Raw genomic sequence first — 15,479 nt, 5'->3', positions numbered from 1 at the left:
CATCTGTGCGCGCCCCCCCCCGACCCGACATACACACACACACACACACACACACACACACACATGCAACGCAACCCCCCCCCCACCAGCAGCACCAGCACTTCTGCTCTGCACACATGCTTCGACCATCAGTGGATATTCATCACTGAGTGTCCCCCCTCCACACACACACACACACACACACACACACCCACCCCTCCCCCATCGGATGAGATTCAAGAGCTCCTTCCTTCAATGGAATCTTTTTTTTTCTCATTATTTTCATTTTATTTTTTGCTCCCGCGTGACTTTCTCTCCACGTCGTGTTTTTCCGCCGCTGCCGAGCGACGCGCGGCCCCCACTCACAAGGGCGCCTCTGTTCGCCCCCGGCCCCCCCGTTCCCGCCCCCCCTCCCGCCGCCACCGCCGCCACACAAAGGCCGCATTGGAGGCGCGCTCCGCCGCACGGAACGCTCGCCGCAACAAGACGGCCCGTTGTTGCGGCGAGCGAGACGAGCGACCAGACAGTGAAACGCGGGCACTTGACCCCCATCACCACGGAGCCCCCGGGGGGCGGCGGCGGTGGTGGTGCCCAGCTGTGCTCCAATGCCCCCCCCCCCCCCCCCCACACCCTCCACCCTCCAAGCCCTCGCCATTTCTGACACTCTTCACTGCTTTAAAGCCGCTGAAGAAGCGACGGTCAGGAACTCCCGCTCAAAACTCCGGCGGACGTCCGTGCGGCACAAACACGTTCCAGCCGGGTGGAGCGGAGGGCGTTTATTTCTTTTTGCATTTCTGGATTTCCGCTCCCTCCGTCCTGACAATCAAAGCGAACGACGCGGCCGCACAATAAACCCCCCCCCCCCCCCCCCCCCAACCAACGCCGCCTCCTCATTCCCATCGCCACCCACTTGTCTTCCAGTTTTTATGAGTGAACGCAGGCTTGATGTGTCACCCCCCCCCCACCCCCTTAACGGCGGGGCCAGCGCGCCCGGCTGAACTCGCCGGCCGCCAACGTCAACAGCGGCGCGGGCAGAAAATCTGCGCTCGGGTTGGGGCTCCTGTTAGTCATGGATTTTATGGCCCTGAGCTGGTGAGTGGGTGCCATTTATCTCTGTGTGTGTGTGTGTGTGTATGTGAGTGCGTGGGCGTGTGTGTGTGTGTGTTGTTAGCAGACGACTGCGTGCACGAGGAGGAGGGGTCAGCAGAGGGTGGGGAGGTGGGGGGTGCATCCTTACCAGCACTGGTGCCTGCGCCAGTGGTGAGGTCAGCGCCCATGAGGCTACCTAGGAGATGAAAGGGAGAGAAGAGAGCAACGGAAGAGAAACCATTAGAGGATAAGACACCCACGTAGCCTCTTACCTCGCCGGCCTTTCAGACGCTCGCTCGATTCGATCGCAATCCATCGCAAGCGTGTGTGTGTGTGTGTGTGTGTGTGCGACGCGACGCTACTAGCAGTTACTTCCCACTCAAACCTTCGCGCTCGGGGCGGCCCGGACGGAGCGAATGGAGACGCGGCGGCGTCCAAGAAAAATGACACATTATTATTTTTTTGAGCCGCGCCCCCTCCCACCCCTCCCCCCAGGGGGCGCCGAGCGCGGTTTTGGCGCGGACAGCGGCGAGCGCCAAAAGATCATATTTAGTTTTGACTGCTGGCGCTGGTGGCGTCCAGTCGTAATGACAGGGTGAAGCCGTGCGGGCGGCGGCGGCGGCGGCGTCCAGACCGGAGGGACAGAAAAAGGTCTTTTTGGACAACAATAACAAACCAACAGGGCCTCTTGGATTCTGCTTATGTCACCAGCGCGACTCCGACCCCCGCAAGAAGAAGAAGAAGAAGGAGAAGAAGAAGAAAAAAGAAAAAAAACTATACGTAGGAAACCAGACGTCTCACGCGCAGAACCTTGCGCTAAATCAACAAGACCGACCCGCATTCGTTGCGGTCTCAGATGAGCGGCTCGCTTCGAACTCATGCAGCGATTCTGCCTTACCTGCACTGGGGGGTCTGTGGGTCACTCCGGGGGACATGCTGTTCCTCTGCAGGCCGTGGTGGGCCAGCGGCAGCAGGTTGTGGTTACCCAGGGAGCCGCCGGGGTGGCTGTAGATGAGATTGTTCTGGTTGCTGACGGGGATGGACACGGGCATGTCGTAGTTGGACGGGGGCACGGCCTGCTGGGAGAGACAGGGGGGGGCGGGGGTGGGGGGAGACACGGCCGTAAATTCTGATTAGATAGCAGCGATTACAGAGCGAGCAATGGAAAAAAAACACGGCGTCCAAGCGAAGGATGGAAGGATGGAAGGGAGGAAGGGAGGAAGGGAGGGACGGAGGGAGACGACAGTTTCACAAACATTCCAGGAACTCGAGGCAATTTAAAGTCACTGAGACAGCATTACTGCCGAAGCCGAACCACGCGGCGGCCGGCGGTCGACGACGGGGAGCCAAGTTCAAAAGGACAGACGGACGGTTAACAATAGAAAGCCGTGCGCGAGGGAGCGGCGCATGCTTAGGAAAGTCGAGGGTGGGAGCACAAACTGGAGACGAGGGGGAAAGGGAGGACAAAGAAGAAACAAAGGGTTGTTGGGGGACGGTGCCGCCACCTTCCTGACACTGACACGTGGTGACTTCAGGGCCGACGGCGGCGCTGGGTTGAACCGAGGTGACGTGGACACTTTGCTGCTTTTTATACTCTGGGATGCATTCCTGGTTTATTACATTTGAGGAATAAAAAAAAAAAAAAAAGGAGCCAGCCGCGTCCCACTGTGCTGAAAGAGCTCAAGATTCATCCAGTCTGTCTTCACCTCTCTCCCTCTCGCGAAAAAAAGTCACATTTGAAAACCCCCGACAACTAAATGGGATTAGCAGTAATTTATCCGTCCGTCACACGGACTTAATGTGAAGTGTTTTTAAGCGGGAGACTCGGATCAGTCGGCGGCCTCATCAGGAGCGGGAGCCGAGGTAGCCGTGCGTGGCGGCGTCCCCCGGGGGGCGTCTACTTTGTCATGTTTATTGTGTGACTTGGCAGAGGGGGTTTAACCTCGGGGGCGGCGCCCTGGAAGTGGTTGATCCCGCCTGTTAGCTTTAGGAAGTAGAAAATAGGGCCCGAAATTACTGCCATGTGTCCCGGAGCCGGAGAGAAAGGAGCGCATCAGCCGCATCACCAGCTCGGAAAGTGGCAAAGTTCTTGGCTTTGTCCCGCCCACTCCCCCTCCCCCTACCCCCTACCCCCCACTCCCTCTCCCTTACCCCTCCCCTCACTAATGTTCCTCTTGAAAGCCAAATATTATTTCAAAATCCAAAGACAATTACTTTAACCCTGTTTCATTGCGGCCTCCGCCACGTTTTTTTGCTTTAGCTGCAACTTTTTGGTTAAACGAGAGCAAAATTCTACAGATGCCTTCTCTTCTAAACCCGCCAGGGTTCGAGGTGGGGGCTGGGGGCGGTAATAGAGGGATGGGGGGGGGAGCGGTGGGGGGTCTTTCTCCGCTTCTATTCTAATTGCTAATTTCTTCCATCTTTATTCCTAGGGTTTCTTATGTGTTTTCTCTCTCTCTCCCCCCCTCGTGTCTCCACTGCGCGCATCATGGCGCAAGAGAGTGGGGGATGGGGGGTGTGGGCTTCCGTGCATGTGTGTGTGTGTGTGTGTGTGTGCGTGTCAGCACAGCGGCGCACACCGCACCCTTGGGCGTGAGGCCCCCCGTCTGTTAGCTGTCCTCAACTGGTGCCATCCTTCCTGTTTTCACTCATCTCAACCCCACGACCCTCCACCCAACCCCCTCCCCCCACCCCCACCCCACCCCCCACCCCGCACCCACTCCCCTCAAACAGTCCCCCTGCAATCCAGAGGCCCAGTGCTTGGCAGCCGCCCTGACCACACGCTGAACTGCCACTTGTTGTGCGCGCAGAGCCCCACCCCCACCCCCCGCCCGCCCCGATCCCGAGCCCGCTCCGCCCTCACCAGCGCCTGGCTCGCATCTAACCACACGCCCCCCTCGACCCCCCCGCCCCCAGCCCCACGCGTCTCCACGCTGCTGCACTCTGAATCTTCTACTATGGAATTGTCTTTCTGCGAAAAAGGCCGGAGCTCCAACCATTCCAGCGTGGATTCCAAGTCGACGCCTGGCCCCCTCCTGAGCTGGGTTCTGTTCTTTTCACTCTAGCACCCCTCGCCCCCCTCCCCCCCACCCCACCCCCGCAAGCCTAATTAGGTTTTGATCGGCGAGCAGAACGAGCTCCACGTCTCTTTTCCCCCGTTGTCGTGGGAGTCCGTCAAGGAAAAGTGACTCGCAGACTCGCAGCCTCGCTACCCCCCCTCCCCCCACCCCCCGAGAGGCATGGCAAAGCATTCTGGGTAGATGGTTCAGGGAGGGACGGAGGCCCGGCGAGGTTACAATTTGTCAAGCGGGTTAGACGGCAATTACTCCTGCGTGGATGCCCGGCGGTTATTGTTGCAGTTAAGCCAAATTAGAGGACTGGCGCTCAGCTGTAATCAAGCAAAATCAAAGATCTGTCGTCACCCCCCCGCCCCATACCCACAGCCCCCCCCCCCTCCCGCTGTAAGTTTACATCACGGGTCCCGTCTCACTCTCACTCTCACGCCGTGTATTTAGTCTGGTGGCAAACAGTAGCGGTTAGCTGGGTTAGCTGCGGAGTCCAGTCAGCGACTCTGTTAGCCTGGCCCGGTACTTACAGGCATCCTGTGAGTTTTAACCATGTGATCGAACTCCTCATTAATCTGTTTGTACTTCTCCTCAGTGCGCGGCGTGAGGGTGAGGGCGGACTCGAGCTCCGGGCTCTCGCCGCCTTTGTTCTCCTTCTTGCTCAGCGTCTGTGCCAGCCGGGTTCGACGGCCGGAGAGGTGGACGGAGGGGGGGGGGGGACGTAGCGACAGACGGTGACGAAGAGGACGAGGCAACAGGAAGGAAGGAAGAGGACAGGGAACAAAAAGAAAAGAGGGGAAAGAAAAGGTGAGAGGGAGGTTGAGGGTTGGTGGGAAGGTACTTACACACAGTCTCTGTCTGCTGATCATCAGATCAATGTCCTCGTTTATTTTCCTGTACTTGTCCTCCGACTCGGGGCTGTGGCCGACCGAGTCGTCAGCGTCGGGGTCTGGGCTGTCGCAGCCGTTTAGGCCCTTCTTTCTTAACGTCTGCAAACAGAGCAGTTGCACAACAGAGTTGAGGGGCTTTGCCAGGCGGCGGCGGCAAGCCAGCGAAACACGCGGCGAAGACGGACCTTCGGGTCCCATCCGAGTTCTTAGCACAGCATTTGCACAATCGCTTGTTTTCCGAGGAGTCGAGCGTATTCATAAGAGTTCATTTCACCGATGACCAGTCAATCATTTTGGCAGGTTCCACATGGGGGGGGGGTGAAGGTGCAGCGGGACGCTCAAGGTGGCACAATGGATTTTTTTTTTTTTACCCCCGGGTCCAAGCACAACAGCAGCATGTGACAAACGATTGAACCCTTGAGCAAAGAGACAAATCATGGGGACCTTGAAAACCTCAAAATTACATAGGGAGGGGAGGGGGGATGTTAAAAAAAGAGCCTTTTCAGGACCAATGATCTCCGTTGGTCTGCGTGACAGAGCTGAAATACAGTGGCGGTGGCTGCCGAGGGTTCACCGACTGACTGACCGACTGACTGACTGACTGACTGCTGCTGCTGCTGCTGCTGCTGCTGCTGCAAACGTGGCAGTTTCTGTTTTCGGCCACCTGATGGCCACCTGCCCCCATTAGAGCGGCTGGAAGAGAGTCAGCCAGGCAGAGGAGAGCGCTTCTGAGCACCGACCCACATCTGTTTGTCAGCGCATGTGTGCACGTGTGTGTGCGCGTGTGTGTGTGTTTGTGTGTGTGTGCTTGTGTGTGTGTGTGTGTGTGTGTGTGTGTGTGTGTGTGTGTGTGTGTGCGTGCGTGAACGGCGTAGACAAAGAGGGATGGAGCTTTGCCTCGTCCTTTTTTTAGATATTGTTGACAACCACAACAGCGGGTGTAAGTTTCAGAGCGCATTAGCGTGTGTGTGTGTGTGTGTGTGTGTGTGTGTGTGTGTGTTGTGCCGGAGCAAGCAGCCATGTGCCGGTACTGTAGGTAGGCGCTGTGTTCATTTGCCTGGTAAAAAGTGCAAGACAAAGACAGTTGTGGCGGGCGGGAGAGGAAAAATACAGTAGCTGACAGTTAGAGATCTCATCAAAGGTACCCCCCCCCTATCCCCACCCCCACCCCCACCCCTCCTCTCCCAACCCCTCCCCCTCCTCCTCCTCCCGCTCCTCCTGGCTTTAATAAAGGGAGATTAGTCTACGGGAGGAATATCGCGGGCCTGCTCCTGTCTGCGCAGCCGTCGCTTCACACTGCGCTCTCCTGCTTTCATCTGAGGCTCCATATCAGACAGACGTAATTAAATTTACTTTAGCACACCCCGTATTTGATGCTGATCAAGTGTGTGAGTCTCTCTCTCTCTCTCTCTCTCTCTCTCTGCCTCTCGCTCTGTATATGTTGTGGCGTGACGGCGCACGCATGTGCGTGCGTGCGTGCGTGTGTGGGAGGGGTGGGGGAGGAGGAGGCAGGGAGGGGGAAAGGAGTCTGCGTTTGCGTGTGCCTGTGTGGGCGCGAGGGAGTGGGTGTTAGCGTCAAGACGAAGAAAAAAAAGACAAGGAGAGGGAGAGAGCGTGAGGAAGGAGAGGAGGATGGAAGCTGAGATAAGTTAATCTCGGTGAACTTCTTCCTCTCATTTGTTTGGTTGCCTCTGTCACTCGCGCAGGGGGAAGTGGGTGCCAGCGCTAAGTTACTCCGTCACGTGCGGCGGCGGCAGCGCTAGCGGCGGCGGGGAGTGACAGCGAGCGATCTGCCCGTTCGGAAAACAAATAACAAGCCAGTCATCTCTCACGTCGGCACAACAAAGGGCCTGTTTTGAGTGTATGTGTGTGTGTGTGTGTGTGTGTGTGTTTTTTCCAGTGAACTTAGAGGGCTCCTTTTGTGCGCGCGATAACCGTTTGATTCCTGAGGCGTCTCGGCGGCGAAGGCAGCTAACTGCTACCCCCTCCACCCTCCTCCTCTCTCTCTCTCTCTCTCTCTCTCTCTCTCTCTCTCTCTCTCTCTCTCTCTCTCTCTCTCCACCAGTACCTCGCCTGGCCCTCCGGAGTGGAAATTTAGAATTTGGAAATTTGAAAGCGTCTTTCATATCTTTTGACAGTCTTGAGGAAATCACACCACACACATACACACACACACACGCACAAGTGAGAGAAATGCAGGAGGGCTGACTTTCAACAGACCCAACAGTGAATCAGGCACTCCTGCTCCTTCTGAGGTGGATGAGTCGCAGAGAACAAAGGGGTGGCAGAGGTTTTAGTGCGCTGTGTTTTTTGGCAAAAAGACGTGGCGAGCTGCAAAAAAAAAAAAAAAAAAATCAAAATAAGAAAAAAAAAAGTGCTTTTTTTGTGTAGTTTCAATCTGGCCTTGGAGTTGCACCGTATTGAACGAGCGAGAGCTGAACCGCTGCCCCCCCACCCTCTTTTTTTTCCCTCCCTCCGCTCGCAGGAGAGCTCGTCTTAAGAAGCGAGGAGTCTTTTCTTCCTACTTGCGAGAGATTTTTCACCACCACCTACTGCCACTTGCGCTCGCGAGTGAGTCGATTCGCTCTCCCGGCGGCGGCGGTGGTGGTGGGGGTCACGGCTGGGGGAAGGAGAGAACTGTAAAAGGTGAGACCCGCGTGGGGAGAGACGGGGGGAGGGGGGTGGCGACCGGGCTGGTGGTCCGACAGGGGGTGTTGATGGGGTGCGGGGGGGGGGGGGGGGGGTGAGTGTTATATGACTATCCAGCATGTGGCCCGTGAGCCTAGCTAGCGGGGGCTCAGTGAGTGCAATGGGGGAAGTCGGGGGGGGGGAGGTCGCTGCAGTGCAAGGGCACTCTGCCACTCATCTCGGGTTATGCACACCTGTTTAAAGATGTCGCACCTGTTGCCCAAGGCTGACACCATTCGGCCGGCGGCCAATCGGACGAGGCGGTGGGGCCCCCGCATGGCCATAGAAGGGCCTGACGCTGTGGCGCAGCCTATATTTTGACCGGCACCCTCCCGCACTTTATGGTGCGGCCCCCCCAAAAAAGGAGCAGCGAGCGCTAGTAAAGGTTTCTCCTGTTCTATTCTGACTGCTGGCAAGGCTCCATATCCTCAATAGCAGACAAAACACACATCAAAATGACTCATTGATTAGTTTTAACTGAACTGGTAGGGGTTGGTGGGGGGGGCTCTTATTTTGTAGGAAAGCCGCGAGTGTGTAAGAGAAGACGACATGGAACTGGAGTGGTTGGGGAATATGTTAATAGGATGAGGATTAAACAAAAACACTTTGGTGCAGTTCAAGAGTTTTACGCAAAGAAAAAAAAAATTTGCTTAAAGTATAAGTCTGGCATTACATTTATTCACTTTTTCAAGTCGCTTAGGTTTTCACTGTTTTTTTTTTCCTTCCTTCCTTCCTTTTTTTTTTTTTTTTTTAAATCACCTCATTATCTAGTTCTCGCTAAATGACTGCTGGCACAGAGGAGCGACGCGCCACCGAGCACTCACTCTGCTTTTCTAGCCGTTATTTTGTCTCCGTTTACTCGCCATTGATTTATTAATGATTCCTCCTTTCAGACGCAGCGGAAAGACAAACACTTCTAGAAACATTAAAGGCTGGAGAACAACACCGCTTCCCCTTCGTCGTTCTGCGCCAGGGTTTTTCACCCGTCGGATGAGACGGTGGGGAGGGAAAAAAAAAAAAAGAGTACACAAAAATTTAGACGCAAGGGGTGGTAATGAGAAGCGGGCTCGCAACCAAAGACCGGGAACGACGGAGGGGAGAGGACAAACGAGAAGTGAGACGTGGAGCGCGGGGTGGGGGGGGCTGTGTACAGTAAATCTGAGCGACGAGAGAAGAGCAGGAGGAGAAGAAAGTGTGACAGAGGAAAGATTGAAAAAGAAAAAAGAAGCCTCAACTGCTTGCTTGGCTCCGTGTCTTTCTCTTTGGCCTCTTTGGAGGCTTGCTCCTAATTAAACTCCTTCTTCATGATGCTCCCTCATGACTCGACTTGTCACAGGGCCCTGCGTGAAGCGGGCTCGGCATAGACACGGCGTCCTACATACTTAGACACTTGTCTCATCGCTACCCTTCAGCGCCTGCACCCTCAGCTCGGATGGCCGTCGTCCGCTGCGGCCGGGGCGACCGTACCTGCTGCCGCCACCCCAGGATGAGTCCACAGGACCGGGAGTGGTGACGGTGGTGGTGGTGAAGGGGGGCGGGGGGGGATGGAGCGCTAAGTAAAGCCGGGGGTATTCCGCCAGCTGGGTGACGTCCAGCTTTTTAAACTCGCTTTATAGTTTGGGTGCGTGCGACTATAGTAGTGTGTTGCGCGTGTCACTTTGTGCAGCCCTTGAATAAAAGCGTGGAGGCTGCCTGAGTGTGAATTCTGGGGGGCCCCCAGGGGGTCCGTTAGGGACAGCTGACGCCTGCCCAGGACCCCTGCCATACCAGGATCCGTCTGCTCGGCATTCTGCCACCCTGTACACACACACACACACACACACACACACACACACACACTATCCCTCTCTCTGTCTTGCTGCCCCACGTCTGTCCCTCCACCTCCGCGTTCAGCGCCGTCCCAACAGAAGCCCAGGGAGCAATATTGTCGGGCCCGACAGGCGCATCCTCCTCGAGGCGTCGCCGTCTCCGGGCTGGCTAGCTGGGGGCGGTTGGGGGGAGGGGGGGGGGGTGCGGGGGTTGTTGCGCTTGGAGAGGTTTCCACTGCTGACCAAGCCCCCTCAGTTATCTTGGCAGTGGCTCGAGGTTATGACACATTCAATATTGTGTTTATGGCTACTGGTGACAGCCGGGCCAATGAATGTTTCTCAGTGGCGTCTACACAGTGGCTGAAAACAGCATGCCCGGAGAAAAACACAGTTTATAATAGGGCTTTTATATCTACGGCCTTCAGAGTGCAAACACCATTGTAGGCAAAAGGCAAGACTCGTGAAAGGCGATAGTGTACTAGGAGGGCAACAAAGGTTTCCCCCTAATAAGTGGAGTAATTCATGCGGGATCCCAGCCACTTCTGGCGCACGAGGCGCGGGCAGATGGGCGTGATGTGAAAGAAGTGGACCGCTCGCAGTCAATCACATCCGACGCGCCGACGAAACGCACCGAGCGCCCCTGGAATAAACAGCTTTTTCTCGCAGGGTCTCGTCCTCCGTCGCTCCGCGATGCTAAAATGGCACCCGCGAACAGATTGACTCCGACTCGCAGAGACGTTCCTCAGAGACGCCGCGCATGCAAATCGCGCAGACCTGCCGGCAGGAAGTGTGAGAATTTGTGTAGGTTGAGTGTGACCACAGGCTGCACCTACAGTGCGTATTACATTAGTCTGTTCGGCCACCGGTGTAGAGACCCAGAAGTGGATCACCACGGGATTCTTGAACGACTCCTAAAAATCTCCTAAAAAAAGAAAGGAAATGTCGTCTCAAGCTGAGGGGCACCGATAATTAAGGAGGATTTCTTTTTTCGTCCTCTCAAACCCTTTTCAAGGTGCAAACACGAGCTAAGCCACCAGAGCTCCCTTGGTTTTACCAAACGGCCGAGTCAATTTTGTCCGAGCAGATTGGAAAGGAGCGATGTGGCTCGGAGTCAATAGGGGTGAGGCGTTCGGGGGGTGGAGGGACGGGGGGGGGGGGAGCTTTGTCCCATCCCATCACAACATGACAAGTCGAAGGTGGTCATGAAGTGGACCTGCGGTAGATTACGCTCCCCTTCACCAATCCCCGGCACCACCGCTCAACAGCCGCTCTCTGGGTGGCCCGGCTGCCAGCAGGGAAGGGGGTGGGGGGGGGGGGGGGTCATAATATCTCCGAGCAGTGCTCTCATTTTGCACTTTTTTTTTTTTTTTTTACATTTCTGTCTGTCTGTCTAGCAACTCGCTCTCAATTTTTCTTTCTTTTTTTGTCTCTCACTCAGCCTCTCCCTCTCGCCTCGCCCGCTCGCTCTGCTTTGAGAGCGCGGGGGGAACTTCAGAGGGGATCAGGCTGGCTTAGCTTATTGGAAGCAGATGGCAGACCAAAGGCAAGAAGGCCACAGTTTCACGAAGCGTGGTTTGAACATGCCAGGATCATGTCGAGGGGCATACCCATGGACGACGGATGCCTGGTGTGCGCGAGCCTGTGTTTGTGTGTGCACGCGTGTGTGTGTGTGTGTGTGTGTGTGTGTTTGTGTGTGTGCGGTAAGCGTTTCTGGGGAAGGGTGGTGGTGGTGGTTAATTTTTTGTAGGTTACCAATATGAGGAATTGGACCCCAAATGGTCTCTCTTCTTCTTCTTTTTTTTTTTTTTTTTCAGTCGTCATCTGTGCATCCCGATGGTCTCCATCAGTGACTTTATCAAAGATTTCTTGGGCTTTGAAGCCCCTCACACTTGGTGCCCTGCTGCGCCGCAACCAGGATTTGGAAGCCCCACCGCCTGGGATCCATCATCCCCGGGCAAAGCGGTCGTGTGTTCAGTCGTAACGCCCGCTAACTGTGTAATTACAAGGCTTTTTAGGGGTTACCGCTTTTGACGGAGAATTAAAAAGGCGAGCGAGAAGTCACACGTGGGGGCCAAGCGGCGGTGAAAAGGAGGACGGCGAGTGAATAAAGAGCGAAAAGGTGCCTTTTTCGCCTGGAAGCCGCGGCGCTGGCTGGCTGAAATTGCCGTGAGGAGGCGTCCTGCACACCAGAGCCCGCTCACAGATAGACCGTCTTCACCAGCCAGGACACAGCACAATACCAGATGGTGCAGTGTTTCCCATATGGAATAGACAAACACTAAGCACATGTCAGAATCCAACACTGTTTGCTACAGCAGCATCCCGGCCCCTCGGAACAAAGTGGTCATTCATACTAGTCACTACACAGTATAATTACCCAGATAGACAATATGGGACACAATGCCAGCTCAGTGGAACCCAATAAAGAGGGCACTCATGTCTGCACCCTCGGCTAACCCATCTTTCATCCCGTCCGCAATCCCGTCGCATAACACCGTCTCCTTTCAATGGCGAGGAGCGGGACTGTGATATTGGATTCTACAAAGAAATCAAAGTTTTATGGGCAGGAATGATGAATTTGTCCCGACCTTTTAGTTTGGGTTTAGTTTAGTAGTTCTTAGAGTCCTCAGAGGGACCAAGTTGTCATTGGTTGGTGAAACTGGGTGTCTGCCTCCAGTCCCTCCTTGTCCCGCCGCCGATTCTCACTTATCGTCTTTTGTCTCCCTGTCCCTTATCGCGCCGTGCCACAGCAGGAAACGGGAGCCTGGGGGAGGCCTTGAGCAACAATGACCAGTCGGCTGACCTCTATACTGTGACCTTGAGTTTCCACACCCCGTCCGAAGCGGCAGTCGTGGGAGGGGAGGGGCTTAAGGCCCGGGCAGGACAAGGAATGGCATCTACAAAAATAGATCGTCATTATTCCCGAATTTTCCGCAAATAGTTTCAAAGAACAAGGCATCATTTCATTTTAATGGCGGGGGTGAATTGTTTTGGGGTGTGTAGTGGAAAAGCCATGTGCCTGTTGGCAGAATCGGCCCGCCTTTTTCACCGCTCGGCACCGCAGGGACCGCATATTGGCACATTTCAGACGGGCTATTTTTAAGACTTCTTTTTTGTTGCTGCGCAGTACCTCCGACTTCCGCTTCAGCCTGCTGACCTTAAAAAAACACCTCTAACGGGGATCCAAGTCTCACTTAGTTTCTCGTCTGAAGTTCTGCTTTTCTGGCCAGCAGTGCGCCGCTGCAGTGATGCGGAGCGAAAAAACCAAAAACGCTCGGCCTCGGCATCATACGCCTTATCTCTCATCTCACTTTTAGCCTCTCTTGAAGAGCGCAAAGTCTGTAAAATGGGAAACTCTGTAAAACGTTGCTCGCTGCTTTGTGTCTGAGTCTGGCACAGCAGACAGATGCGTTGACAGCAGAAAATGTTGCAGTTGAGTTCTGTGCGAGCCGAACTTGACTTTGTTGGGGCGATTGCCTTGTTAAGAGTTTCTTTTACGCGCGAGACACAAAGCTAATTAACATAGCTCAGTAACTCAATTTGGCCCCCCTTTGAAAAACACCAAGACAGGAAGCCTCTGTTCGGCGGGCGATGGTGTGGGGGGAGAAAACAAGCAAATTAAATAAAGGAATTCTTTATCCAAAGGATCAAATGTTTACTGGCACCACAAGGCCTCAGACCGACGGGTCTTGTGCATGTGGTCGCCGGAGGGCAACTCTTCACGGGTTTGCCTCGGAAAAAAGAAAAGAGGGAGCGAGTCTGAGGCTGAATGAATAGCCTGACACTTACTTACTGGGCTCTCTGTTTGAAAAACAAGGCCCCCACCCACTCACCCTCGCTGTTTGGGGGGGGGAGGGGCAGGGAGTGGGGTTGGAGGGGTACGAGACAGAGAGAAAACAGGGGGAGAGATTCCATGCCTATTCTTCCACAATCTCCCAGCAAGGACCGCCAGCCTGGCAACTATTTTTAGCCCGACCGCGAGCTATTTTTAGGGCTGCTACCACTTTGCGAGGTATTCATTACAGAAGGAGTATATCAAATAACAAAGGCTGATGGTGCTGCCTGGTGGTGGTGGTGGTGGTGTGTTGGGGCCGGTGCAGTGATTTTTTTGACCGCTCGGTTCTTTTCTTTCCTATGCGGTAAGGTGCCTATATGTTGAAAATCACAGCAGCATGTGGCGGCGGTGGTGGCGGCGGCGCTCCGGACGGGAGCGAGGCACACTTAGAGGAAGCGGAACATCTATTTCTAACCCGAGCGCCCTCCACTCGTGTTTGTTCCGTATGAATCAGAGGGAGGCACAGAGTGATAGAGTCAGGAGATAGAGGTGGACAAAGGCACATGTTGCGACTTGAAGGGACCTCATAACACTTTGAACACCGGAAAGATGTTCCACATGTGTGGTAGCTTTTCTCTCTCTCTCTCTCTCTCTCTCTCTCTCTCTCTCTCTCAGCTCTGCAGCAGACATCAAGAGCAGCCGGCGATACAGCTAAGCAGGAAAAATATATAAATATATATATATGTGTGTGAGTTATAAACAGCGGTGAATCATTTTTGGTATTTTACAGTGTCCAGTCTGCAGGAAGAGCGTTTGCTTGACCAAACTGTAGCGGCTGTTAGCTCGCCGGTGTCACAAGGTTAATTTACTTAGTAAGTCAAAGCCGCTTCAGGGCCTTAATCCTCCGCTCCCCAGGAAAAATAAGCCGCGTTGCTGATCTCCTCGTCACTTAGTAAACACTGCAGCACTGTGATCACGGTGACAGCCACGCCCCCATTTTACCTCCACCTCGTGTTGCACATGCGGCCCATCCCAGGGAAGAAAACATCATAATGACTCCTTGCGAAATCGGTGCGGACAGACGCAGGACGGGAGACGACTCCCTCGTCCCTCTGCAACGCCGACGCACGTCAAAGTAGCAAAGAGGATAAATTGGCAAACGGAGCCAGACTGATTACACAGCGTTTTGAGGGAGCCATGAGAAGAAGCCATTCAGCGGAGCGAGCTGATAAACACCGAGAACTCCTTAAGGCTAATGTTCTCCGCGCTGTTTGGAAACCAAACAAGCACGTAGAATAGCGCACATGCTGGAAAATATTTTCACAAGACAGCGAGGCAGAACATGAGCACACTGGCACTTCAGAGAAGGGGGGATCACATGTCCAGGGATGTGAGCGGAGAGCAGAGAGGTGGGGGGGGGGGGGGGGGGGGGGGAGAAAGGTGGCTAAGCTAATAAAGTAGCACATTTTTGGGTGAATGAGTCTCTGCCGTGTTCAGGGTTCGCCGAGGGTTCGGAACGCCGGTTGCCTGTGAACGCAGGCGGCGAGATTTTTCCGTCACAGGCGGGAAATCGCGACGTGGGGAGATTTCAGTGGCACGACGCGACCCGTGTGTACCCGCTGGGTCGGGTTTCCATCTCTTTGATGAATGTCGGGTCACTTCTTGCCCTTCCTTTCTCTTTACGCAGCCACCCATTTTTATATTTCCCCGTTCTGGGCTGCACGTGACTTAACATCGCCTCCCTCGCTCCTGTCGACCCGCCCCGTCCGCTCACTTCCTCTAAGCGGACGTCGGTGGCGATACCACCCCGGCTGCCTCACCCGTCTCACCCCTCTCACAGCCCCACTGTGGACAGCGTGCTTTGAAACGGCTTCATTTGTTCCGCGTTATTTTCATTTTCTTTGGCTTTCGCCCAGAAATTCCCCCGTTCAAATGAACCCCCCCTCCTCCCTCCCCCCTCCTTCCCACCCCGCCCACTTATTTTTCCCTCCCTACCTCCAGCGGACTGTCACCACCGGGCTGGAATCACACCTGTGTCTTCTCACACGTCTCGGCGCACGGGTGAAACATGCGCAGGGGTGAAACATGGCGAGGGAGCTTTGCTGAATCTCATTAGCCAAGCGGGTAGTCATTAACAGAATGACCTTTGGAAATAATTACCAGCCTCCTCCTCCTTCTCCTCCCT

At 54.9% G+C, this 15,479-nt stretch overlaps 1 protein-coding gene across 6 annotated transcripts in view; it reads right to left on the bottom strand.

Moving 5' to 3' along the window:
- Nucleotides 1–1,040: 1,040 nt before the first annotated feature.
- LOC142899923 (myocyte-specific enhancer factor 2C-like) overlaps nt 1,041–15,479 on the bottom strand; it is a 66,344-nt gene continuing 51,905 nt past the window's right edge. For 2 of the 6 annotated variants that reach the window (XM_076043870.1, XM_076043869.1), the window contains 3 exons: nt 4,979–5,122; nt 1,967–2,147; nt 1,041–1,264 (listed from right to left, as the gene is read on the bottom strand). In XM_076043870.1, coding sequence (XP_075899985.1) covers nt 1,056–1,264; nt 1,967–2,147; nt 4,979–5,122 — 534 coding nt within the window. In that variant the 3' untranslated portion in view covers nt 1,041–1,055. Of the gene's footprint in view, nt 1,265–1,966; nt 2,148–4,663; nt 4,802–4,978; nt 5,123–15,479 lie in introns of all 6 variants that reach the window. The other 4 variants (XM_076043874.1, XM_076043873.1, XM_076043872.1 and 1 more) reach the window with 4 other exon arrangements.

Source organism: Nelusetta ayraudi, unplaced genomic scaffold (genome assembly GCF_046127955.1).
Source record: "Nelusetta ayraudi isolate G7.1 ecotype Tasmania unplaced genomic scaffold, CSIRO-AGI_Nayr_v1 ptg000078l, whole genome shotgun sequence".
NCBI classification, from domain to species: Eukaryota; Metazoa; Chordata; class Actinopteri; order Tetraodontiformes; family Monacanthidae; genus Nelusetta; species Nelusetta ayraudi.
This window is presented reverse-complemented; position numbering and strand designations above follow the sequence as displayed.